General features: G+C 54.7%; 1 protein-coding gene across 1 annotated transcript; it reads left to right on the top strand.

Moving 5' to 3' along the window:
• The first annotated feature begins 74 nt into the window (after positions 1-74).
• On the top strand, positions 75-21,679 carry EFTUD2 (elongation factor Tu GTP binding domain containing 2). Its single transcript, XM_039565842.1, has 28 exons — positions 75-176; positions 349-454; positions 1,218-1,383; positions 1,831-1,909; positions 3,952-4,027; positions 4,554-4,619; positions 4,874-4,909; positions 5,707-5,797; positions 6,662-6,744; positions 7,201-7,367; positions 8,390-8,514; positions 10,089-10,152; positions 10,512-10,602; positions 11,407-11,542; positions 11,831-11,958; positions 12,987-13,180; positions 13,318-13,429; positions 13,652-13,792; positions 14,236-14,337; positions 14,862-14,944; positions 16,591-16,677; positions 16,934-17,060; positions 17,514-17,601; positions 17,949-18,067; positions 18,468-18,562; positions 19,322-19,475; positions 20,407-20,514; positions 21,083-21,679. The coding sequence occupies exons 2-28, from the start codon at positions 350-352 to the stop codon at positions 21,176-21,178; spliced, it is 2,919 nt and encodes a 972-aa protein (XP_039421776.1). The 5' UTR covers positions 75-176; position 349; the 3' UTR covers positions 21,179-21,679.
• The last annotated feature ends 4,363 nt before the right edge of the window (positions 21,680-26,042 follow it).

Raw genomic sequence — 26,042 nt, 5'->3', positions numbered from 1 at the left:
CGGGACGATCCGGAACCGGCCCCGACCCGGCCCGGACCCACCCGGTTCTTCTCCAGTGGGCACGGCCCTGCCGGAGAGCGCGGGACGCTCTGTCGCGACAGGCGTCGAGGGCAGCCCGGGGGCCTTCGGCAGCGGCGGCGCCGGCGAGAGCAGCGGCGGGAGCGGGGCCGGGGCAGGTGAGGGAGAGCGGGGCCGGGCTGGGGCTTCGGGCAGGAACGGGGCTGTGGCCGGGGGCTGGGCGCCGGGGCAGGGCCGGGCCCCCGGTGTGGCACGGCCGCGGCCCCCGAGTGCGTTCGGTCAGCGGCCCCCGGTCTCTGCGCTCCCACCGACCCTCTTCCCGCCCCCCAGCATGGACACCGACCTGTACGACGAGTTTGGGAACTACATCGGGCCCGAGCTGGACTCGGACGATGATGACGACGAGCTGGGCCGAGAGTCCAAAGACCTGGACGAGGTGAGTGGGGTGGAGGAGAGGAGGGGCAGCGGCCCCCGGAGCCGGCGGGGCTCGTCCTGGCCGGAGCCTGAGCGGGGACGGGCCCGCGGCTGCTCCTGCCCCGTGCGGGGTCCGGTGAGACCGGGCAGTGCTGGCGTCTGAATGCCACGGCTCGGAGTGGGTTTGGTGTTTAAATTTTGAATTGACAAAATCCCTTCCTGGGGGAAAGGGAATGACAAAGGTCCTGCTGGAATCGCGGTGGGGACTGGGAGCTCCTGCGGCTCGGGCTGTGTTCGGCTGGTTTTGGTGTCAGTCCCATGGAGGGTCCGTGTTCCTTCAGGAGCCCCTCAGGAGGGAGCTGAGGCTGCAGCAGGGAGCCAGGGGGAGGCAGAGCAAGAGCCCACGGACACCAGGGAACAGAAGGAGGACGGGGGGAGCAGAGGGGCTGCCCCAGGGGGGAAACGAGGGAGCCCCTTCCCATCTGGTCGGTGTGGGGTGGGGCTGCGTTACCGGGGTGGGGCTGTGTTACCCGGGTGTAGCTGTTGTGTTGTGCTCTGTGTGGCTGTTGTCTGTGTGAGTTGCTGCCTGTGCGGGTGTCCCTGCAAGCCCAGGGGCTGTTACTGATCCAGGTGCTGTGGGAAGAGCCGTGCTGCTCATCCAGGAGCTGCTCCCAGGGCACCTCTGTGGATGCTGGGGCTGCACTGGGAGTCCCTCGCTCGGGAGTGACCCCAGGGCTGTCCCCTTGGGTGGCTCTGCAGCAGCTGAGGGTGAGCCTTGGTTGCAGCTGGAGGATGATGATGATGATGATGACATGGGGGAGCACGATGAGGAGCACCCCGGGATGGAGGTGGTGCTGCACGAGGATAAGAAGTACTACCCCACAGCAGAGGAGGTCTATGGGCCTGAGGTGGAGACCATTGTGCAGGAGGAGGACACACAGCCACTCACTGGTGAGTGGGGAGGGAGCTGTGAGAGGGGGTGGAGGGAGGAGAAGGGTCTTAATGGATCCCTGGAAAGGGGAAATAATATTCCCTTCCTTCCTGCCTCTTTGGAGTCCCCTCGTAGCCTCAGGAGCTCTTTGCCTGATGTGTGCAGATTTAGGCACTTGTGATTTTTGCAAATCCGAACAAACGTGTTTTCGGAAGAACAGGAGTCAGCAGAGACTGGGAAGCTCTTTAAGGAAAAAGTAACTGCATTAAAGTCATCTCCTTTGGCCCCTCTACACTGGAATGATCCAGCTGGAAGGGCCCTGCAGTGACCATCCCATGCAGCTGAGAGAAGCTGTCAGCTGGAAAATCGAGGGGTTGTCGGCAAAACTCCCCATTCCTGGGGGCCGCTCCTGACCCTGCTGGTTTGGGGGCTCTGGGAACAGTTTGTTGTTCTTTCTCTTGTTTCAGAGCCCATTATCAAACCTGTGAAAACCAAGAAGTTCTCCCTGATGGAGCAGACGCTGCCGGTCACTGTCTACGAAATGGAGTGAGTGTGGGGCTGGGGGAGGCAGATCTGGGGGCTTTTGTCTTACTGACCCCAGCACAGACCTGAGAGCAGCCAATTCCCAGGTTCTGAACCCAAAACAAGAGGAAGTGCAGGACAGACCATCTCACCGACGTTTTCCCTCCCCACCAGCAGCACAGGGCAGGGTTGGACACAAAAGGAGAATCTCACCTCAGGGGCTGAGATAAAGCTCCATAGCAACAGCTTGTGGCTCAGGAAACATTCTTGGAATGATTTGCATTGGAAGGGACCTTAAAACCCATCCAATCCCACCCCTGCCATGGGCAGGGACACCTTCCACTATCCCAGGTTGCTCCAAGCCCCATCCAACCTGGCCTTGGACACTGGCAGGGATGGGGCAGCCACAGCTTCCCTGGCCAACCTGTAGCACACATCATATTGGGACATTTTGGGTTGATCCCAGTCTCAGATTAGGAACTGTTCCAGTTTCCACTGGGAATTTTTATGCTGCTGGGTGAGTGCAGAGTGCTGTGCAGTCAGCAGGACACTGCAGCTCTGCTGCCTGGGTGTGTTGGTTTTGTCCCAAAGCAGCTTCTTGGACACCAGGGCTGGGAGAAAACCTCCTGGAAAAATTTCCAAATGCATTAAAAATTGGAGATGTAATATCTCACACGAGTTTTCTATGGAATGAAAAGCATCATTTGCTTTTTCTGTTAAAAGTCTGATGTTGTGGTGGGTGAAGGGTCCGTGTCCCTGTGTGTGTGTGTGGTGTCTCTCTTTGGCATGAGCAGATGGAGCTGTGGGAGTCTCCTTGGGCTCATCTCTGCACTCACCACTTCATGGCCAGTCAGGGCTTTTCCCAGTTTTAAATGTTCATCTCCAGGTGTGGATCCCAGGACCAGGTGTGGCTGAGCAGCAGGTCCCTGGTGGTGAGCAGTCCCTGTGCCTGGCACCCAGCAGCCTCGTGTTTTCCAGAGGGGACAGGATGTTCCTGGAGCTGCTGTTCAGTCAGGGGTCCCTCAGCTGCCTGGAGGGGTTCAGCAGAGCTGGAGCAGAGCCCAAGAGCTGCTGGGGCTGGTTTTTCTCAGCCCTTGCTTTGGCTCAGTCGCTGACCTGGGCTCTGCATTATCCACCCCTTCCCTGATTCCTGTGTGCTCTGCTCATTCCATTTGTAATTAATTCCTTTTCTTCCTGTTTGTTGATATAAATGGTTAGCATGGGGCCAAGAGAAATTCCTTGTGGGATGTAGCCAGAAACCTGCAAGCTTGGTATTGATTTCCCATTTAGCCTTATTTTCAGACCAATTAGGAAGGTTTTAATCGGGGTTAGTATTGATTGCTGTATTTTTTAGCTCTTAATCAAAACATTTGACATTAAGAAGTCTATTGCATCAGTGAAAATTTAATCTGTTTAAAAAGGAGATTATTTGACAGCACTTACTCTCTGCAAGCCTCTGGCAGTGGCTGCATGTTTTATAGCCTCCCATTATTTTTTAGGGGTGGTAATTTAGGATCTCAATTCTCTTTTGGCCAGCATCCATCCAGAAGTGACCAGCTCATCATTACCCAGCTCAGCTTCTGATTTGAAAAAGACTTAATTCCTTGAGTCCCTGGAATGTCACTGTATTAAGACTTGAAAATCAGAATTAATGGTCTGTGGAGCCCCTGGCTGCTTTCAAAGCTCTGTGGGGTGCTTGTTATCCAGTACCATGGTTTACCTGCCTGCCTGCCATGGTTTCAGTGGAAGTGCTTCATCATCTGAGAACATGGATGTGACTTTTGCTCCAGTACTGACTAGAAGAGAAGGAAAATATTCAATAATATTCCATTGCTGGCAGCTTTACCAGCTCCGTATCCTCCCACCCACTGCCATCTGTCTGGGACTCCAACTCTCTTGTCCTCCCCATCTGGAAAGTGGGATTCTTCCTCCGCAGGGCATTGGCAGGATAAAAGTTTGGCGGGGATTCAGGGGGCACCTTGGATAGAAAATGTAGCTGAAGCGGCACCTGCTTTTCTTAGACACAGCAGAAGCCTCCAACAGTCTTTTGTGTTTTGTTGCTGCAGTTTCCTGGCAGATCTGATGGACAACTCGGAGCTGATCCGGAATGTGACTCTGTGTGGGCACCTTCACCATGGCAAGGTACTGGGAATATCCAAAGTACAGGAGTGGTGATGGTGACCTCTCTGTTTGCTTTGCCAGCCCTCCTGGCCCCTGGTTCTCTGCAGCAGCACCTTCTGCTCCTCCTGCTCATGCACTTATTTATAGAATCCAAGGATGGATGGGGTTGGAAGGACCTTAAAGCCCATCCAGTCCCACCCCCTGCCACGGGCAGGGATACTTTCCACTATCCCAGGGTGCTCCAAGCCCTGTCCAGCCTGGCCTTGGACACTGCCAGGGATCCAGGGGCAGCCCCAGCTGCTTTGGGCACCCTGTGCCAGGGCCTGCCCACCCTCACAGGGAGGAATTTCTTGTCCTCCTCCAGCTTAAGGCCATTCCCCCTTGTCCTGGCACTGCATTTCCCTGTGGAATGTGTAGATTTTTTTGTGGGTTGAATTTGTAGGTTTTGCAGTATCCTGCTCAGCGTGCTCTGTGCTGCTGCTGGAGGGATGGGGCTGTGTTTGTGTCTGTCTGAAGGGAGGCTCCTCCTGTCTCTGCTCTTTTCCAGACGTGTTTTGTTGACTGCCTGATAGAACAGACGCACCCGGAAATCCGGAAGCGCTACGACCAGGATGTGAGTGAGCTCCTGGGGTGTTCCTGCCCTGGGGAACACGGGGTGGCTTTTACACCCTGAGGGAGGGTGACTGTGCATGGGGACAAGGTGGTTCAGTGACTGGAATGTAGGATTGGGAAGCCAGAGCTCAGTCCTAATTCTGCTTCTGTCACTTACTTGTCACCTTAGTGATGTGTCAGAGTTACTGTGTCCTGCTTCAGACTGAATGTCTGATACCAAAATGTGAGACTCTAATTTTTGTTTTGCCTTTGCAGCTCTGCTACACTGATATATTGTTCACAGAGCAGGAGGTGAGTGGTTTTGTAGTGATTTTATCCAGTTGCCTCATGCTTTACTCACAGTTGCTGTAGGCAGTTTCCTCATCCATTTTAACGCCTTTCTGTGCCTTCCACATTTTGGTTATTTTTTTTATCAGTAAAACAATCTGCTCCTCTTGTTTGCCTCAGGAAGACTCCTGATCTAACTTCCTTCCCTCATCTCCATGTATGATTTTATAACCTGTGTAATGTTAAATCTACAGCAGAGTCACCCCAATCTGGGGGTAATTCTTACTTTCTTTGAGAGAAAGAGGAGGAAGGGGTTTGCAGCAGTGGTAGATGAGGAAAAAAACCTATTTCAAAATAAATACATTTCTCTTTGTTTTCCTCAGCTCTGACTCCATGTGGTTGGGCATAAGTGGGAATGTTATTTTGTGTCGTGACCAGAACAATTCTTTGAAACACTTTTTTTTCCTCTTCTTAAAGTTCTACTTTATACTGTGTGATCAAGTCTTGTGCTTTGAGGTGTAACTGGGTGGCAGCAGAGGGTGAAAGCACAAACAAACACCCACAGTCTGTCTCGGGTATTGCCTCCTCAGCTGAAATCAGGTGTGGAGGGTGTAGTGGTGGCTCACCAGTCTGACCAGTACGGATGGGAGAGCTGGGCACTTCAGTGATCTGAGGTTATTACTCTCTTCCAGGATGTCCTGGATGGATGTTTACTTCTTTTCACCTTTCTGGTTTTTCCTTGATCTTCTTCTGCATCTGTACATAGTGGTCCTTTTATTTGTTTTTTCTTTTACCTGTATTCCTGGTTTCCTGTGTTTCAGAGGGGGGTGGGGATCAAGAGCACCCCAGTGACGATTGTTCTGCCGGACACCAAAGGAAAGTCTTTCCTCTTCAACATCATTGACACTCCAGGTGATTGTGCAGTCCTGAAAATCCTGCTCTGGGAAGCACTTAGCTTTGTTCTGTACTTTTTATAGCTGATCCCAGCCTAGTCCTGAGCCTTCAGCTGAGTTCATTCCTGTGAAGTCACTTCCAGCAGTACTGACCCATAATGCCCCAGGATGCTTTGGCGTGAAGGGACCTTAAAGTCTGTCTAGTTCCAAGCCCCTGCCGTGAGCAGGGAGAAGTCAGGCTTCTGTTTGTGATTAGCTGGCTTAAGTGAGGGCTGGTGAGGCTGAAGAGGTGTTTCACTCAAGCAGCACAGGTAGAATTTCCTTTCCCAGGTATTGCCATGTGCAGGGGGACCCTGCTTTGCTCAAATGCTGTTGCCCCACAGTGAGACTCAGCAAGTTCCTCAAGCCTCTGACAGGCTCCTGTGGAGGGAACATAATCACAGATCAGCTTGTAAGAAACTTTAGGAAAGAGGGTCTTGGGACACATCTGCTGAGCCACAGCTCAGGATGAGGGAAGTAAGAGCGCAGGAGGAGGCTGGGGGGAGAAGCATCTGTTGTCTTTGAGAAGAAATCTTCCTCCTTTTCCCAAAGTACTTGCACAGAGCTGTGGGGAAAACAGTCACAAATGTGAGGAAAAGTGCCTGTTTAACACATTGTTGTGTGCATTCTCAAAAAATAGCATTAGAGCTGAAGCTGAATCCCCATGGGGAGCTCTGGCAGCTGCTCCCAGGTCCCTGCCTCAGGAGGAGCCATCTCCGTTCTGCCTCTCTGGCTACCAGCAGCCAGAGGCATCTGCAGAGCCCCCCAGCTTCCCACCCTGTGTGCTGCTGCTGCACCAGGGCTCACTGTGCTTCTCACTGCCCACCTTTGTGTGGTTTTGAAGGTCACGTGAACTTTTCTGACGAGGTGACAGCCGGCCTTCGCATCTCGGATGGCGTCGTGCTCTTCATCGACGCGGCCGAGGGGGTGAGTGCCACCTTCTCCTGGGGGTCACATCCCTCCCTCTGGAGTCTTTGCTTCTGCCTTAGCATGAAGGCCTGGGATGGGTTCAGCTTTCTGGGGTGAAGGGTTTTTGGAGGATGGTTTGGGAAGCGAGGGCAGCCAAGCCTCTGGCTGCTGTGTCCAGGCTGATTGATGCTGTGGCCCGTAGGCTGATTGTCTGACTTGTGTGCATCTCCATCCCCATGATACCTACAACTGAGCAGGTTATTTATATCAGAGATGTCCACAGGGTTGGATTCAAGGAATTTGGTTGGGTTGGCACTTATTTCTGAATTTCAGGAGAATTAACTGATTGCTGGTTGCTGAGCTGGGGCTTTTCTGCAGCCTGGCAGCAGAATAAGGGTCACTGGTTGCCTCTCACGCCCCAGAGAGCATTTTGTGGAGGCTTTCCTGGGGCTCTGAGCTCGCTGTTCCCCACAGGTGATGCTGAACACAGAGAGGCTGATCAAGCACGCGGTGCAGGAGAGGCTGGCAGTGACTGTGTGCATCAACAAGATCGACAGACTCATCCTGGAGCTGAAACTGCCCCCCACAGATGCTTATTACAAACTCAGACACATCGTAGATGAAGTTAATGGGCTGATCAGGTGAGGGTGCTCGGGTGATGCATTGTTAATGCTTGCTGTCCCTGTGCCATGGCTCTCAATGAGCCCCACATGTGCCTGAAAACTCATCAGTTTGTCTCTTGATATGTTCAATCATAAAAAATGGGCCAGGAAGAACCACTGGAAGTTCATCTCAGCCAATACATTGAATTAAGCAGGACTGGCTCTTCCTGCCAAGCCCCAGGGGATTTCATTTCCCCCACCCCGTTTCACTTTTCCTCTATTAAAAAGCAGGGAAAGTGGACCTATGACCAGAGCAGGGAATTTGTGCTCCCAAATGTCTCAAGTACACTGAAATTATCCAGGTTGTATCCCAAATTGGAGGTTGAGATGTCTCAAAGCTCCTAAATACTTGCTACAAATCTAAAAGAGGATTTGCTGTCCCAACTCCTAAAAAAGGATTATGATACTGACACAGTCAAATCTTTTGCCAGCCCTGCTCAGGGAAGGGAGGGACATCTTGGTAGCCATGCATGGTTTCTGTGGGTTCTTCTGCATCCAGGGATTTTTTGACAGCATTCTGCCCTTCAAGTGTGTGTGGATTTGCACACAAGCTCCCTGGCATGTCTCTGTTCAGTGTGTGCTGGCATCAGGCAGCTTGGGAGCAGGGTAATTCACCCTGCCTAGCACGGCTGTGAGCTCATTAAACCTGTTTTGATTAAATCCTATCCCTGTATTATTTTTTCCCTTACTTGGTTGACCAACTTGGCTGCTTTTTCATGGGAAGAAAAATTCTCCCAGATAAAAAAATCTGAAGCGTTTGTGCTGGTAATTTTTTAGTTCCAGGATCTTTAAATCTTTGCACATTAATGCTTTGAAGTTTATAGGCAGAAAATGTTCCTGACCCTGAGATTCTGATGGCAAGCAAGCTGCAGCCTGTTTAAAGATGCTTTTTGGCAATGCAGGCTCCTTGCCTGTCACATACTGCTGTTGGGTGTGGGAAGTGGGTTGAAGTGTCTTCTTTGGTTCATAACATTGATTTGGTTTTATTTTTCTCCTCTCAGCATGTATTCCACCGACGAGAACCTCGTGCTGTCTCCCCTTCTGGGGAACGTGTGCTTCTCCAGCTCTCAGTACAGCATCTGCTTCACACTGGGGTCTTTTGCAAAGATTTATGCAGACACATATGGTGAGGATTAGCCAGAAACCTGATGCACTTCAACATCTCATTCCCCAACCTTTCTTGTGGAGGTTTTTGAAGCAGTTCAGCTTCCTCTGCACACGGCCAGTGTTTGTGTTCTGGAGTTGTTGGGAGTTGAGTGGTGCTGCAGAGCTGAGCCTCGGGGGTTAAAAAGCAAAACCACAGTTTTAGCAAGATATTTTCTCCTGATAAATGTTTCTTGAGTCAGAAGCCAAGATTTTACACATACCCTAAGCAGGAATAACAAGCAGTTGAAGGCAGGTGTGTGCGTTGTGCTTTGCCTCCTCAGCAGCAGCTCAGGAGTGAAGCAGTTAAGCTCTCCCTGCCTTTTCCCAAAAGTCCGAGACTCAGCTGCAGCTGGGCACAAGCTTGGCCCACAAGGTTTTGCACTCTTGCCCTCTTTCTTTTTTAAGAAACTGTCTTCTTCTGGCTTGGATTTAATTTTCTGCTCCCCAGGTGCCCACTCAAGGCAATCTCCTGCGTGTAGCAGCAGGCTCTGTGCTGGCATTAGCAGCTGCACAGCCCAGGTTTTTGAAGTCCCCCACTGGGGAATTTGGGGATCTGTAGGAGCCATGAGCAGGGGAAGAAGGAGGTTGTAAAGCAGCTGGGCCAGCTCTTGCAGAGAACTTGGCCTGAGGGAGGATGAAGTTGTAGAGGTCAGGGACTGATGGTGTCAGGACTGTCACATGTCCTGAGAGTTGGGAGCAGTAAATGAACTCCCTGGGTGTCACAGCGTTAACTCAGAGCTGCTGGGGTGAGACCCCCTCCTTGGGGGGCTGAGGACAGCACAGTTGGCAGGAGATGCCAACCAGGTTGGGCAGGCAGGAGCTGAGTTCTTGGAGTTGGGAATACTGGATTCTGGTCACCAGGGATTGTATGGGCAGCCACCACACGTCAGCTAACAGGAGTTAGAGCAGCTTAAGTGTCCAGACTGCAGCCGCCAGGAAACTCCTTGTGTTCACACATCTGCCCACAGCAAAAGCTCGTTTGGAACCTGCTGTAGGTTCTCACCCTGTCCTGGTATTTGTAAATTCACTGTGACAGCCAGCACTGCACTGCACCTTCAGCACTGGATGTTTGGCTGTGTGCTTCCTGAGAAAGAGAAAGGAACCTGGAGATGTTCAGCAGGGCAGAAAATGCTGGTGCTGAGCCTGCAGGGCCGAGGGGTGGAGGCCGTTCCAGCACCTTGGCACTGCAGCAGCAGTCACAGCGTTCCCATTTGGAAGTGCAGCAGATGTAGATGTAGCTGGGCTCCTGCAGCACTCCTCAGCTCTGACCCCGTGGGTAGCAGAGAACTGGAGTGTTCCTGGGAAGTCTGTGATCTGCAGTGTCCCTGGGCTGCTGGGGACATCCCCAGTGGACTCTTTCTGCTCATCTCTGCCTGGTCTCCCCAGGACAGCATTTAATCTTTCACTCAGAACTGGGACGAGGCATTCATTCATCAGCATCAGTTCATTAAATTGAATCCTCAGGCTTGTTTTAAAAGCCAAAACATAAAGATTTCTAAGCTAAAAGAAATGCAGTGACATCTGAGAGACTTTTTCATTTGCTCTTTCCTTTAGGAGACATCAATTACCAGGAGTTTGCGAAGCGGCTTTGGGGCGACATCTACTTCAACCCGAAGACGTAAGAATCCTCTTCAAATGTCTGTTGCTTTATTCCTGGGGTTTTCCCTCCTTGCCCTGTAAAATGTGGACTAGATGACCATCCCAAGGTCACTCCTGATCCTATGATCCTGTGGGAATCATAGGGAAGGGTTGAGTCAGGCCTCCTGCCTGGTGTGAATCTGCATGGTCCTCCTGAATCCTGCAAGCAGGAGCAGAGAGGCTCCTCTGGCCTTCATCTGGAGTGAGCCTGGCCCACATGTCCCTGACAGCTTTGCAGGGGATGGGGAGGGAGCAGAGGAGGAGCTGGGAGGAGCAGAGGCTGTGTAGGGGAGCTGGCAGGCTGCAGTTCTTGCTCCTCACCTCTCTGGTCTCCAACAGCCGCAAGTTCACCAAAAAGGCCCCGACGAGCAGTTCCCAGCGCAGCTTTGTGGAGTTCATTCTGGAGCCCCTGTACAAGATCTTGGCTCAGGTCTGTGGTGCGTCATTCTCCCTCCCACAGCTCCAGGCAGGAGCAGCTGGGGCTGGGCACTCGGAGGTGGCTGGTGGGTCTGGTGTCTGTGGGACTCTCCTGTCCCAATCTGCACAGGGTGGGCTTAGAGCAATAGTTATTTCTTGCAAATGCAGCCCCGTATTTGCAGTGAATAGAACAGTCCTTGCTCTTCCTTATGTGCTTTGATACAGCCAAGTGACAGTGCTTGGACTTGGAGCAAAGACTTGGAGCACAAGTGGGATGAGGAGGAGCTGGGGCAGCTCAGCCTGGAGGAAAGAAGGCTCGGGGGGACCTTGTTGCTTTCTACAACTCCCTGACAGGAGGGGGCAGCCAGGGGCGGGTCGGGCTCTGCTCCCAGGGAACAAGGGACATTACAAGAGGAAATGGCCTCAGGTTGTGCAAGGGAGATTTAGATTGGAGATTAGAGAAAATTTCTTCCCCCAAAGGCTTATCCAGTCCTGGCACAGCTGCCCAGGGCAGTGGTGGAGTCACCATGCCTGGAGGGACTTAAAAGCCATGTGGATGTGGCACTTGGGGACTAACATGGGTTCGTGGTGGCCTTGGCAGTGCTGGGGGAATGATTGGCCTCGATGATCTTAGAGAGCTTTTCCAGCCTTAATGAGTCCATGATTCTCTGATTTGACCCATCTGGCTCTCGTGTGAGCTCTAAAGCAGTGCAGGTGCAGAGCCCTGAGGGTGGTGGCTGGTGTGTGATGCTGCACTGGGGAACTACTGACAGGGACCCCTACAGTGAATCTGAGAGTGGGACTTGTTGTCTTGCAGGTGGTGGGGGACGTGGACACGACCCTGCCCAGGACTCTGGATGAGCTTGGCATCCACCTGACCAAGGAGGAATTGAAACTGAACATCCGGCCCCTCCTGCGGCTTGTCTGCAAGAAGTTCTTTGGGGAGTTCACAGGTAAAAGCTGTTTGTCTTCCCCTCCACAATCCTCCTTATGTCCCCAATACCTCACACCAAGAGTCAAGGGTTATATTTTGGCCAAGGAGTGCTAACTTGCACAGATCCTGCTCAGTTTCCCAAATCTAAACTATGAGGCCACTTGCCCCTAGGACAGCCTGGACACTGCTCACCTCTTCCCTGCTGCTGCGTGTGCTGCAGTCACCCTGGCTTTGCCTTGTGTTTATGGAGTCCGTTTCTTTCCTCCACACTGGTTAACCTTTTCCTCACCAAGTGTTCCTGTTGCAGGCTTTGTGGACATGTGTGTGCAGCACATCCCCTCCCCGAAGGTGGGGGCCAAGACAAAAATCGAGCACACCTACACCGGCGGCGTGGACTCCGACCTGGGGGAGGCCATGAGCGAGTGCGACCCTGACGTAAGGAGACTCCTGTGTTGACTCTGAGTGTGCAAAACCAAGGCAAACAGGCCCTGCTCCCCCTGTCCTGCCAGGGCAGCTGCCTCCCAGCCAGCCATCTGCACAGATTTGACTTGCAGCACTCTGAAACCTCTCATCCGACACTGGAACAAATCTCTTCGCTCCAAGGAGCTTCAGCTGCCTGCCAGGGCAGCCCTGGAGAGAGGGAATTGTTTCACAGTGTTCAGAGAGGAACAGGACTAGGTCAGGACTCCAGAGCACGTGGGAGCTGCAGGGTGGTTTTGTGTCCTTTTGCAGTCTTTTTGTCCCTTTTCCTTGAAGTTTGATTCTCTCTCCAAACTCTAAAAAACTGCATGGTGCTGATAAAAATAACCCTGTGTTAGTTAGTCAGCACCTTTCCTCTCCCAGCCCTGCAAACCCTTCCTCCTCCAACAGCTTGCACTGAGCTGTCATTCAGAGTTGTCTGGAGCCACCAACGCTGGCAGCTGAGTGAGGAATTTGCCTGCGACTTTTGCTCTGATGTCTGCAGAGAAAATTAAATATCTTTTTTTAATGAGTTGTGATTATCCACATTAAACTCCACAGTGGTGACTGTCACCACATCACTAGTGTGAAGTGACCTTGTGGCACTGGAAGCTGTGATCTGGGGGGGCTCAGGTGCTTTGCCCTGAGTAGGTTTGCAGGCCAGCAGGTGACATTTCTCCTCATGGCTTTGTCCCAACCACTATTTGCTGCTCTACAAGAATAAGGACAGGAGCTCCAGAAGAGTCCACCATGGTCATTCCAGGGCTTTCCATACAGGGCAAGGAGATGCAGGGCTTCAAGCGCCAGGAACTAAAGGACTTGGCAAATCAAAACAATTATTTCTAAATTCCAGCCCATTAATCCCTTTTATCCACAAATCATAGAATATTCTGGGTTGGAAGAGATCCACAAGGATCATCAAAGTCCAGTCCCGCCAGGTCTGTGTCAGTTTCTTGACTGTGTTTTGAAAGAGGCTCATTTCTCTCTCTCTGTGTCACGGGAAGGGTCCCTTGATGTGTCACACAACCAAAATGTACAGCACTGATGATGGTGTTCAGTTCCACGCCTTTGGCAGGGTGCTCAGCGGCACCATCCACGCTGGGCAGCCTGTGAAGGTCCTTGGGGAAAACTACACCCTGGAAGATGAGGAGGATTCCCAGATCTGCACCGTTGGACGCCTCTGGATCTCTGTTGCAAGGTACGGGAAGCTCTGGCAATGTGCTCGTTGGGAGAGGAGTCAGCTGAGGGACTGGGAGGGAGGGAGAGCTGCCAGGGAGAGGGAGGAGGGCGGCACTGGAAGGTCTGAGCCTGCAGTGGTGCTCTCCTGCCTTTCAGGTATCACATTGAGGTGAACAGGGTTCCTGCTGGCAACTGGGTGCTGATCGAGGGCGTGGACCAGCCCATAGTGAAGACGGCGACAGTGACGGAGCCTCGGGGCAATGAGGAGGTACCGTGCCTGGCTGGCATTGCTCAGCCTTCCAGGGAGGCAGGTGATGGGCTACATCCCAAAAGCTCCCCTGGTGGGAGCTGGTGGGGTTAAAGAATCCCTGTCTGCCACAGTGCCAGGGCACAAGAGCCACTGAGGGAGAGAGAAGAGCTTCACATACTGTGTCTTACCCTGAGGACATAAAGGGATGCAGTTTCAGCTCTTTGTCCTCTCTGGTTGCAGGCTCAGATCTTCCGTCCCTTGAAGTTCAACACCACGTCTGTTATCAAAATAGCCGTGGAGCCAGTGAACCCCTCAGAGCTGCCCAAAATGCTCGATGGTCTCCGCAAAGTCAACAAGAGCTACCCCTCACTTACAACCAAGGTACTGCTGGGGGCAGTTGGATTAGATGATTTCCAGAGGTCCCTTCCAGCCTTAACTGTTCTGTGATTCTGTGTGCGTGGGTGTTTCCAGCCTGTGCTGGGGGCAGCCTCTGGGCTGAGCTTCAAAATAATCCGTTTTTTACTATAGGTTATGTTTGTTGTGGGTCTTTCCGTGCTGTTTCAGTTGATCTCATAAATTATGTAGAAATAGCAGAAAAGTGTAAATCCAGCAGAAAAACACCCACCCTGCTGTGCCAGGGAAGCAGCTTTCTGCAGAGCCCAGCAGCACTTCCTGCTGGAAAAGGCTCTGGGAGCTTTCCTTGGGGTGTTCTGACTCCAACCAGTGTATTTAAGGCTGATCCTTCCTCAGGCTCGAGTAGGAGCCCAGCAGGCAGGAGCTGTGAGCAGGGGGGCTGCCAGCTGAATCCCTCTCTTGTCTTCCAGGTGGAAGAGTCTGGGGAGCATGTGATCCTGGGAACAGGAGAGCTGTACCTGGACTGTGTGATGCATGATCTGCGCAAGATGTACTCCGAGATTGACATCAAGGTGAGGGAATGAGAGAGGGCTTTTCCCACTGGAAACCCTGGACAGGGTTTTGTTTCCCTGTCTCAGAACGATGAGAAAATGAACCTGCCTGAACATACAGCATGGATTTTGTCACGCTCCTATAAAAGTAATAAAAAAAAGCTGTTAGGGTGTAAAAGGGCCTCTTAGAGCCTCACTGTGACACCACTGGGACTGAGAGACTGCACACGGGCTTGGAGAGGAGTTTTCCATATTCCAGCCTTCCCCTGTGCTTCAGCCATTGCCTGGCTAGCATCAAATAAATAAATTTAGCAGAATTTTTCATACCTGGAATTGGATTTAAATTCTCCTGTCTCATTTGAATGAAGGAATTAGTGAAGCTGCCTGTGCAGCCTCAGTGCTTCATACACGACACTGATTTAAAACACTGCCAGCTGAACCGGTTTTTCCTTGTAGGTTTTTCCTTGTAGGTGTTCTGAGGTTTCAAACAGTCTTTTTACAAACAAAAAAATACTGGAAACCTTACAAACCTTTTGTTCTTGTAGGTGGCTGATCCAGTGGTGACATTCTGTGAGACAGTGGTGGAAACATCCTCCCTGAAGTGCTTTGCTGAGACACCCAACAAGAAGTAAGGGCCCCTGGGCAAGCTGGGCATGGGAGGGGGCAGAGGGAGGGTCTGTCCCCTCCAAGGGGGCTGTTCCCACTGGCTGTTGTCCACACAAGTGGCACATGCCTGAGTGAGCAGTGTCCCATTGACCTGAGCTCCTCAGGAACACACCAGAGTCCCAGGGATGTTCCTGTGCTGTGTAGGAGCTCTGAGAATGGAGGGAATAAACAGATCCACATCCTCCTTTTTACCTAAGTGTCACACCTCAGCAGTTGTGAGAGCTGTTCTGGGATCCTGGGGCAGGTGCCAAAGGGCCCCGTGCTGCCTTCAGTAAATCCCCAAACAATTTTATGAGCCAAAGCTCTTCTCTTATCCATACATAATCTTGGATTTGTTCTTCCCAGTGATGCCCTGGAGCCTTTCAGCTGCTCTCATCTCCTTCCTCCAACACCTCACAGTGCATGTGATTGAAAGAGGGAGGCCTGGGAGGGAACATGGAGATCTCTGTGCACAGGATTGTTGCCATACCTGAATTTTCAGAGAAATCATGATCTGCTGACATTGGCTCTCCTGTGTTCCCCTGTGGTTTCTGTTCTTCTTGCCTTCCTTTATTCTGAGACAATCTTGCCATGTTTGGCATTTCCTTATTTCTGGGAACAGAGAGGTTCCAGTCTTCATGGAATCACAGGATGGTTTGGGTTGGAAGCAACCTTAAAGACCATCCAGTTCCAGCCCCTGCTGTGGGCAGGGACAGCTTCCACCAGACCAGGTTGTTCCCAGTCTTAGGTCAGGCTTTGATGTTCTGGGCACATGGAATGACCTGTGCTGGGGGCGGGTTTCAGGTGTTGGAGGGTTCTCTGAGGCAGCATCTGGTGTGTCAGACACAGCCCCCAGAGGCACTTTGCCTGGCCCATGGGCTCCCTCCTGCAGTGGACAGGGGCTGGACATGGGACAGGAGGGCTGGAGCCAGGCTGTCCCTCAGCTGTCTCTTTCTGGGGCTGAACAGGCTTCAGAGAGAAGTTGTTGAGCACCTGGGCTGTGTTCACAAGAACACAGGAACAGCAATGGGTGCAGGTGGCTTCATCAACCCAACTGCGTCCAGGCTGGGTGCAGTCAGAGAGTCACAGAATGGTGGAGTTATTAAGGTTGGAAAAGACCCTAAATGAAGTCCAGCTGTCAAGCCAGCACCACCATCATGTTCACCACTAAACCATGTCTACAAGTGCCACATCCATGTGTTTTTTGAACAGTTCCAGGGATGATGACTCCACCACTACCTGTGCCAGGCCTTTACAACCTTTTCTCTGTAGAAATTTTCCCTAATATCTCACCCAAACCTCCTCTGGCTCAACTTGAGGCTGCTTCCTCTCATCCTGTCCTTAGTTCCCTGGCAGCAGAGCCCAACCCCCCCCCACTGCTGCCCCCTCCTGTCAGGGAGTTGTGCAGAGCCAGAAGGTTCCCCCTGAGCCTCCTTTGCTCCAGGCTGGGCCCCCCCAGCTCCCTCAGCTGCTCCTGGGGCTCCAGCCCCATCCCAGCTCCGTTCCCTTCCCTGGACACATTCCAGCCCCTCAGTGTCTTTCTTGGCAGTGCAGGGCTGCCAGTCCCTGAGGTCTTCCCAGTTACTCCCATTTCCCTCACTGTGGCTGGTCGTGGCTGTCTCTCCTCAGGAACAAGATCACGATGATTGCTGAGCCCCTGGAGAAGGGACTGGCAGAGGACATTGAGAACGAAGTGGTGCAGATCACGTGGAACAGGTATGAGTGATCTGGGAGAGCAGGAATCCAGCCAAAAGTAAATAACTGGGGAAAAAGGGAATGCTGGGATCTGCAGGGTGCACAGTATCAGGCAGCAGCCTCTAGGCAGAGATCCTGGTCTGATTTTCGTGCCAGCCAGTCCGTGAGCATCCCTGGCTGGGACTGTTTTGTGCCTGAAGGGAACAGGGTTGTAAATATGTCCTGACTGCAGGTTGGATTCTTGTTCCTAAAGCTTCTTCCCATTCTCTCCTATCAGAAAGAAGCTGGGTGAATTCTTCCAGACCAAATACGACTGGGATTTGCTGGCTGCCCGTTCCATCTGGGCCTTCGGGCCAGATGCCACTGGCCCAAACATCCTGGTAGATGACACCCTGCCCTCAGAGGTGAGGAGTGAGACCTTTGTTCTGTGGTGCCAGGAGGTGCCCACTTCTCCCAGAACTTTCAGCAAGGCCCTGGTGCCTTTGGGGTGTTCATTGTTTGCCACAGCTCAGACCTGCTGCACTTCCCCCATGATGATCCTACACTGGTTACCAGGTCACCTGTTATTTTTCAGGTGTTGCTGTTTGGGCCAATGTCCTCAAATTGCCAAAATTTGCAACTAATGGCCCTGCCTTTCAGGATCACCAAAACATTGTCTCTTAATTTATAGTGCTCTAGAAATTACATAATGCTTATGCTCTTGAGCTGTGGAGGGAGGAGTGGACATTGGGGGCACATGGGGACATTGCTGCTCTTTTGGAAACTGGCTTTTAAACACTGGGTAATGTGTGTTAGTAGCTGTGATGAGGTGTGGTCTCTGAAGCTGTCTGTCTGTCTGTCTGTCTGTCTGTTTCTAGGTAGACAAGTCTCTGCTGGGCTCGGTGAAGGACAGCATCGTGCAGGGCTTCCAGTGGGGGACCAGGGAAGGGCCCCTCTGTGATGAATGTAAGTGGGACCTACGGGGAAATTGAGATAATGAGGTCTTGATTGAATTCTTCCATCTCTAAGCAGTCAGGTGTTCCAGGCTGGGCAGGGCTTGGAGCAGCCTGGTCTAGTGGAAGGTGTCCCTGCCCGTGGCAAGGAGTTGGACTAGATCAGCTTCAAGGCTCCTTCCAACCCGAATCATTCCGTGATTCTCTGATATGCAGGGTTATGATGTGGTCATGCTTTCCCTGCTGGAATTAAATTTAGGAGAACTGCTGGTGGCTCTGGGCATTTGGGCATCTGGGGATGTGGTTGGTGCTGGCAGAGACGTCCCCTGGGGTCACTGGCTGTCATTTCTCCCTTCGCAGTGATCCGCAACGTGAAGTTCAAGATCCTGGACGCGGTGATTGCTCAGGAGCCCTTGCACCGAGGTGGAGGGCAGATCATCCCCACAGCCCGCAGGGTTGTGTACTCTGCCTTCCTCATGGTGAGGGTTTGCTGTGTGCTGGGCTGGTCCCCACGGATCTGCCCCGGGATGTGGGTTCACACTGACTCATTCACCCATGAGTGTCCCCAGCGCCCTTGTGGGCTGGCACACGAGTCCTACAGGCAGTCATGTTCCAGCCTGGATGGAAACTGGTGTGCTTCTGCTCGCTCTTCCCTTCTTGCTCCTGCTGGGCTTGCTGGCAAGGGTGGGCATGGGCAGAAGAGAGGCATGTGACTCATGGCCAGAGGGAAAAAAATGTCCTTCCAGTGTTTGTGATGTTGGTTTGGGCAGCCATGGGGCAGCAGGATCCCTGTAATCCCATCAGGCACTGGGTTTGACCAGAGAACTTGAGCTGTGCCGGTGCTGGTGCTCAGTGGCTCGTGTCCCTGTCCCCTCACAGGCCACCCCTCGCCTGATGGAGCCCTACTACTTCGTGGAGGTGCAGGCCCCTGCCGACTGCGTGTCCGCCGTGTACACGGTGCTGGCCCGGCGCAGGTGAGCCGCTCCCGCTGCCAGCAGTGGGGGTTTGCAAAGCAGCAGCGTTGGCATCTGGGCTGTTGGAGAGTTCCACAGTCCTGGCACTGGTGCAGAGGGTGAAGTCTGCATGAAGTGACAGCTGGAAGCCTCCTGACTGATCCTGGCCCTGAGCAGTGCGGGGAGGGATGTTCAGGATCATGCACAGCCTTTGGGTTGTGCCTGGTTCTTCCTGAGTGTCAGAGAGGAGAAGGTACAAAGGGATGTGCTCAGACCTGGGACCCCAGCACAGGAAGGACTTGGGCCTCTTCCAGTGGCTCCAGAGGAGGCTGGGAAGATGCTCAGGGGGCTGGAGCGACTTCCCTATAAAAACGGGTTGGGAGATCTGGGGTGGTTCAGCCTGGAGAAGAGAAGGCTCCAGTGAGACCTTAGAGCCCCTTCCAGTGCCTAAAGGGGCTCCAGGAGAGCTGGATAAGGGCCTGGAGTGCCAGGGAAAGGGGGAATGGCTTCCCACTTCCAGAGGGCAGGGTTAGATGGAATACTGGGGAGAAAATCTTCTCTGTGAGGGTGGGGGTGCCCAGAGCAGCTGTGGCTGCCCCTGGATCCCTGGAAGTGTCCAAGGCCAGGTTGGATGGAGCTTGGAGCACCCTGGGATAGGGGAAGGTGTCCCTGCCCACGGTAGAGGGGATGGAGCTGTGTGGGGTTCAAGGTCCCTTCCCATCCAGCCCATTCCATGACTCTGTGACACAAAGGAAGACCAATCCTTTGACACGTTTGCAGAGGCCACGTGACGCAGGATGCTCCGATCCCAGGCTCTCCGCTCTACACCATCAAAGCCTTCATCCCAGCCATTGACTCCTTTGGGTTTGAGACAGATTTGAGGACCCACACACAGGGACAAGCCTTCTCTCTCTCTGTCTTCCACCACTGGCAGGTGAGTCCGTGCCCTGGGGAGGTGGGGAAGAGGGACAGGTGGGATCAGGCACCAGGTAGGTGCTCTCAGTGCCACAGCTCCCACGGGGCAGGAAAGCTCTGGAGAACATCCTCAAAGGATCTTGGGGAGGCTTTGTGCACCAGCTGGTCCACGTCTGCCAGGGCTTTGTTCCAAGTCCCATCACTCCCAGTCCTAGTGAGGGAGCCCTGAAAGCTGCTGCTGGCTGAATGTCAGGATCCTGCAGTGCCTGGGGAGAGCACATCCCCCTTGGGAGGAGGGAACCTGTTTGGGTCCACTTCATGCTCTGCAGCCTGGGCAGCAGAAGTCTTGGTGTGGGGCTCAGACTCACTGATCTACCTTAGGAAGTTTGATCTGTGCCACTCTTCAGCTTTGCCTCTCAGAAGTGGTGTTTTAAACCTGCAGGAAACAAAGTTTGGGACAAAATACTGTTCTCTGGCCACTTCTCCGTCTGGGGCAGATCAGGTCCTGTGGGAGCCACAGCTGTGAGGTGCACAGTGATTTGGGGTACAGCTCCATGAGAGCAGCAGCTGCAGTCTGAGCCCTGGGCCCTGGCCTGAAGGTTGATACGTCAAAGCCCAAGGCTCAGCTCTGAAACAATAAGCATGCCTGGTTTGTGGAGGGGGTTGTGCTGACCAGGACTTGCATGAATTGTTCTGTTAGGATGTGTTTAGGGGTCTTACAGTACTCCCTGGGGAAGGTGGGACATGTCTTTGGCTGGAGTTTTCAGCGCTGTATCAGTGACTTCTCACGGGCACAATCACCAGCGGTGACATGAGTTTGTGTGTGCCAGGAGAGCAGACGGGGTGTTGGGGTGTCTGTGGGGCCCAGGGGTGTTTCCTGTTGCAGCTGGGGTCTCCAGGAGGTTGAGCCAGCCCCAACATTGTGCTCACATCCTGACCTTGTGTTTCAGATTGTGCCTGGTGACCCCTTGGACAAGAGCATCGTCATCCGGCCGCTGGAGCCGCAGCCAGCCCCACACCTGGCCAGGGAGTTCATGATCAAGACCAGGCGTAGGAAGGTAGGTCTGGGACAAATCCCTGTAGTGTCCCTCTGTCCCAGCAGCTGAGCTCTTGCAGTGTTGTCCCTCAGGTGTGCCACGTCCCCTCTGTGTTCCCAGAGTGGTCTGATGTCCTTTGTGCCCCAGGACTTGCCCGTGCTGCCTGTCAGAGCCTGTCGGTCCCATCAGTGACTCCAGCCAAAAACAGGATCCTGTGGCCTCTGCTGAGCCCCGCTCCCTCCCCAGCCCCTCTGACCCCTCAGTGGCCTGGTGTAGCCCCCTTGTCCACCAGAAACAGCAGGAACTGGTTTCTGTGCTGGTTTAGTGAGCTGGGCTGAGGGGCTCCCAGGGCTGCAGAGGGAATCAAGCTCCCCTGTGGGAGGGCAGTGAGCTGGTAAATGTACTCAGCAGCAGAAACTACGTTTGCAGGTTCCTGAGGGTTGTTAGATGCCCTCAAGCTGCAGAGAAGCACCTCGTGCCTTTATTGGAGCCTGGAAATTTATCTTTCTGCAGGACCCAGGGTCTCTTCAGTGGGCTCTCTGGGCAGTGGCTGTACGGGGAATAACCCTGGCTTTGTGTTACCCTGCAGGGCCTGAGTGAGGACGTGAGCATCAGCAAGTTCTTCGACGACCCTATGTTGCTGGAACTGGCCAAGCAAGATGTCGTTCTCAACTACCCCATGTGAACCTGCTGCCCTGGCATGGGGGCTGACCCAAGCCCTGGCTGGCATCCACTGGTCCTTCCCCATCCCTGCTTGCCCAGCTCTGGCTCCTGGAGGCTCAGGGCAGGCAGGGAGCTGCTCCTCAGGTTGTTCTTCCATGGCTGTAGGAGTCTCCCTGGGCATTCATGGACCAGCTGTGGGCATTCTCCATACAGGGAGCAGCCCAGACCCAGAGCCCTGATCCACTCTGTATCATTCAGGCTCCAGCTGCTGTTGCCTCCAGCAAGGTTTTCCCTTTGGATAGGCTCCTCCAGCACACGGAGCTGAGCAGTGTGAATATGGATTCCTGAGGACTGGGCCTCAACTGTGTCAAGCATTTCAGGCAGCTGAGAAAGGGGGGTTGGTGGGAGGGATGCTGGGGGGGGCATTGCTTCTACCAACCTCCCCAGGAGGAGAGATGAGTGTGCTTTCACCTTTTTGTACCCCTTTTTTTGAACCCTTGTAAACATTTAGTACAAACTTCCAGGCTTGGCTTAGTCTGATGGTGCCCAGACATGGCAGTGCTGGGGGAGGCTCTGCTGTCCCAGTGCTTCCAGTACACACTGTCCTGATTTCCCACATCCTCAGCCCCAGTTGCCCCTGGCCTCAGCACTGTCCCAGTCCCAAGGACTCATGTCTCCTGGCTATCCCACTCCTGTGGTAATGAACGCACCAGCCAGCCCAGGCCTATTTTTTTCCTTTCTCACTCAATCTTGCAGAGTTTTCAGGGATTTCATCAGCTACTCATCCTCTGAAAGGTTTTTGGTGCTCCCTCTCCTCTCCCCTGCTCTGTCTCTCTCTCTGAACTCTGCCCCAGTTCAGTCCCAAGTACGTGCTGTGGAACCAGGGCTGATTTACATCTCCTGGGGCCATTTCCTGCCCTCCCTGTCCCCTGGCTGCCCCCAGCCTGAGCTGGCCTGGCACTGCCCCCATGCTGCCGTGACAAGTTTGGCCCTGGCAGCCTCGTTCATCCCAGAGACGCCACTGGGAACCTGTCCCAGAGCATCCCTGCGCTTGGAGGGGCTTGAGATGGCCCTGGGGCACCAGCACATGGAGAGCAGTGGATAAAGCCAAGGACAACCTCCTCCCCTCCCTCCCAAAACCTGCCAGCTGCTGGTGGAAACTGGGGGCACTGGGCTGACGTAAGCACAGGGGATAGGAAGCATCCACGGGACAGCACATCCAGCCATCTCACTGTGTGCTGGGTGGCTGCGGAAACTGGATGTTGTGGGGGGTAATTCAGGGCCAGTGAGTGGAGCATCAAAACCTCGGAAGGGAAGGATTTCCTGTCAGCAGACACTGGTATCGCCCCCCAGGCCATGCTGCTGCCCCACCCCATCGCCCAGCAGGAGGGAGCCGGGGCTCCAGCCCTATCACCAGGCTCAGCCTTTCTTGCCAGGGGAGTCCCCCTCACTTCCCACATCCGCCCTGGCACCACGGCCTCACTGATGGTGTGTTCCCCCTCTGTCCTGGGGGAGAGTGGGGCTCAATCCTGGCTTGATGCAAGCAGAATACAACCCTGGAACCCCCATGGCCTCGCTGGGGGTCACCTCCCAGTACAGCCCAGCACCAAACTGGGCCCCCAGGGACCGGGCCAGGCGTCTGCTGGAGCAAAGCCTGGATTGCCCCCGCCAGGGCTGCGGCGGGATCAGTGTCCGGGGCTGGCGGTGCTCGGTGCTGCTCTGCACGTCCCGGGGCTCGGGGATGGCCCCTGGCTCCGGAGCCAAGAGCTGCTCGGGGCGGGTTTGACATCCATCATCGCAGCCTCGGGCTTTCCAGGGCTGGATAACGGGGCCGGGCGGGGCCCTGGGGACACCCGCGGATGGGCAGCGATGCCGGTCGCACCTGGAGAGCAGAACCCCGAGGCTGCGCTGCCCAATGGGTCCCTGCGGGTCCGAGCATCGCCCCGGCCGTCACGCCGGGAGAGGGCGGCGGGACGCGGCCGGGCAGGCGTGGGAAGGAGCCGGTTCCCACGCAGGCTCTGACCCGGGGCAGCCGCGGACCTGGCCCCGCGCACGCGAGCTGGGATTTTCCGAGGAAACGGCTCTGCCCTGGGAATGGGGGCTGTGCGGCTGGACCCTGCCCCCAGCCCCTGCCATGCGGCTGGAATTTCCCCACACAAAGGATCTGTGCGGGTGTAGGATGCCCCAAGGGCTGTGCCTGCCCGGGCCGTGGCGCAGGTAAACTGAGGCACGTGGAATCGCGCACTGGGGCACCGGGGGCTCCATCCTTGGCATGAGTGGGTCAGGGCTCAGCTCGGACACACCCCGGGGGATGTGCCCCCACCCTCAGCGGGGCCATCAGCAATGAGTGACCCTGTGTTGGCCCGCCCAGTTGTCCCCGTTTGTCCCCATCCCAGGGACTTGGGAGGTCCCACAGGACACAGCACCCTGAGCACCCATTTCCCTGTGGGATGAGCCCCCAGCCTGCGCTGTCCCCCTGTCTCCGCCCTGCTCCTGGGACCCTGACAGCCGTCCTGCTTCGACTGGCCTCATGCCTGTCTGGCTCCCAGTGCCTCCACCCTGCTCCTGGTGCCCCTGGCCACAGCCCCATTCCCCCTGTCCCCACCTGTTCCCTGTGTCCCTGTGCGTGTCCTGCTCCTGATCCCCATCCCACCCTGCTTTGGTTTCCCTGTCTCCACCCACCCCAGTCCCTATCCTGCTTCTCAGTGTCCCTATTCCCACCCTGCTCCTGCTCTCCTCATTCCCATCCTGCTTCCATTGTCCCCATCACCCATTCTGCTCCCAGAGCCTCCATAATTCTCCTACTCCAATGTCCCAATCCCCCTCCAGTGTCCCCTTCTTGGTCCCATTGCCCCCATCCTGCCCCTGCTGTTCATCCTGTTTCCACTGTCCCCATCACTGTCCTGCTCTCTGTGTCCCTGACCTCATCCTGCTTGCAGTGCCCATGTCCCTGTCCTGCTTCCGATTTCCCCATCCCATCCTTCTCCTGTCCCTACACTGCTCCCAGTGTCCCTGGTTTCCACCCTGCTGCTGATGTCCCCATCCTCATCCTGCTCCTGGTGCACCTGTCCTGCTGCCCATGTCCCTGTTCCCATCCTGCTCCCAGTGTCCTTGTCCCTGCCCAGCTTCTGATGCCCCATCTCCACCCTGTTCTTGGTGTCCCTTGTCCCCACCCTGCCCCTGTCCTGTGCTCCATATCCCTATTCCCACCCTGTTCCTGATGCCCTCATTCCCATTCTGCTCCAGATGCCCCCATCCTGCTCCTGGTGTCCCTGTCCACAGCCCTGCTCGCACTGTCCCCGTTCTTGTCTTGATCCCCATGTGCCTGTACCCATCCTGCGCCCTGTGTCCTTGTCCCTGACTTGCTTCTGATTCCCCCATCTCAGCCTGCTCCCAATGTCCTTGCTCCTGATCTCCTCATCCCCATCCTGCTCCTGGTGTCCCTGTCCACAGCCCCGCTTCCAGTGTCCCCATTCCTGTCCTGCTCTCCATGTCTCTGTCCCTATCCTCCTTCCTGTGTCCTCATTCCCCTTCTGCTCCTGGTGCCCCAATCCCACCCTGCCCCACTCCCTGTCCAGCTCCCTATGTCCCCGTCCTCATCCTGCGCCTGCTCTCCCCATCCCCATTTTGCTCCCAGTGCCTCCATATTTGTTCTGCTCTCTATGTCCCCATCCCCCTCCCAGCATCTTTGTCCCCTTCTTGCTTCCATTGCCTTCATCCTGCTCCTGGTGTCTATCCACAGCCCTGTTCCCACTGTCCCCATCACTCTCCTGCTCCCTGTGTCCTCGTCCCTGTCCTGCTCCTGATGCCCCCATTCCTCCGTTTTGGTCTCCACATCCCCACCCTGCCCCAGTCCCTGTCCAGCTCCCTATGTCCCTGTCCTCACCCTGCTCCTGATGCCCCCCATCCGCACCCTGCTTGTGGTGTCCCTGTCCACAGCCCTGCTCCAGTGTTCCTTCCTATTCTAGTCCTGCTCCCCATGTTCTGTCCTGCTCCCTGTCCTTGTCCCTATCGCCACGCTGCTGCTGTCCCCATGCTGACCCCGCTCTGTGTCCTTTCCCTATCCCTTGTTGTGTCCCCATGCTGACCCTGCTCTGTGTCCTTGTCCATATTCCCCCATCCTGACCCCGCTCTGTGTCGTTGTCCCTGTCAGGAAAATCCACAAATGCCAGAGGTTTATGTCCAAAAAGGAGACAGAGAAGTCCTTGAACTTTATTCGAATAAAGGGAGAGAGGCCACTGGGGCACACGCCCGCGGGCTTTTCTCTCTCGAGGTCTCTGAGGGCACGGCCTCCCTTTTATCCCAACTCCCGGCCGCACGTTGCCCTCTTCCTTTCCCCGTCGGCTGAGGCACCAGGCAGGTACAGCCTTCCCGAGCCGCCTACCACAGATCCCCCTTGAACCTACTGTTTTACCCCAAAGCTCAGAGGTTCAGCCTCGTGCAGACCCTCGCCTGTTTCCGGAGCCAAGCTGTCCGGGCCCGGTAATGAACCTGCTGCCCGAAGTCTGCAGAGACACGAAGACCCATTTCAAAGATGTTAACACCCATCAAACTGTTTTAAAGGCATTAGCACACATCTTTCCTCTCATCCCTATTCCGGCTGTGTCCTCATCCTGACCCCAGTCCGCGTCCTTGTCCCTGTCCCCCCATCCTGGCTCCAGTCCCGTGTCCCTGTCCCTATCCCCTGCCGTGTCCCCACCCTGACCCCAGTCCCGTGTCCCTGTCCCTATCCCCTGCCGTGTCCCCACCCTGTCCCGCTCCGTGTCCCTGTCCCGCTCCGTGTCCCTATCCCCTGCCGTGTCCCCACCCTGTCCCGCTCCGTGTCCCTGTCCCGCTCCGTGTCCCTATCCCCTGCCGTGTCCCCACCCTGTCCCGCTCCGTGTCCC

The sequence above is a fragment of the Corvus cornix genome, chromosome 27, assembly GCF_000738735.6.
Source record: "Corvus cornix cornix isolate S_Up_H32 chromosome 27, ASM73873v5, whole genome shotgun sequence".
Lineage (NCBI taxonomy): Eukaryota > Metazoa > Chordata > Aves > Passeriformes > Corvidae > Corvus > Corvus cornix.
Note: the sequence above shows the minus strand (reverse complement) of the source record. Positions and strands in the feature narration are given on the sequence as shown.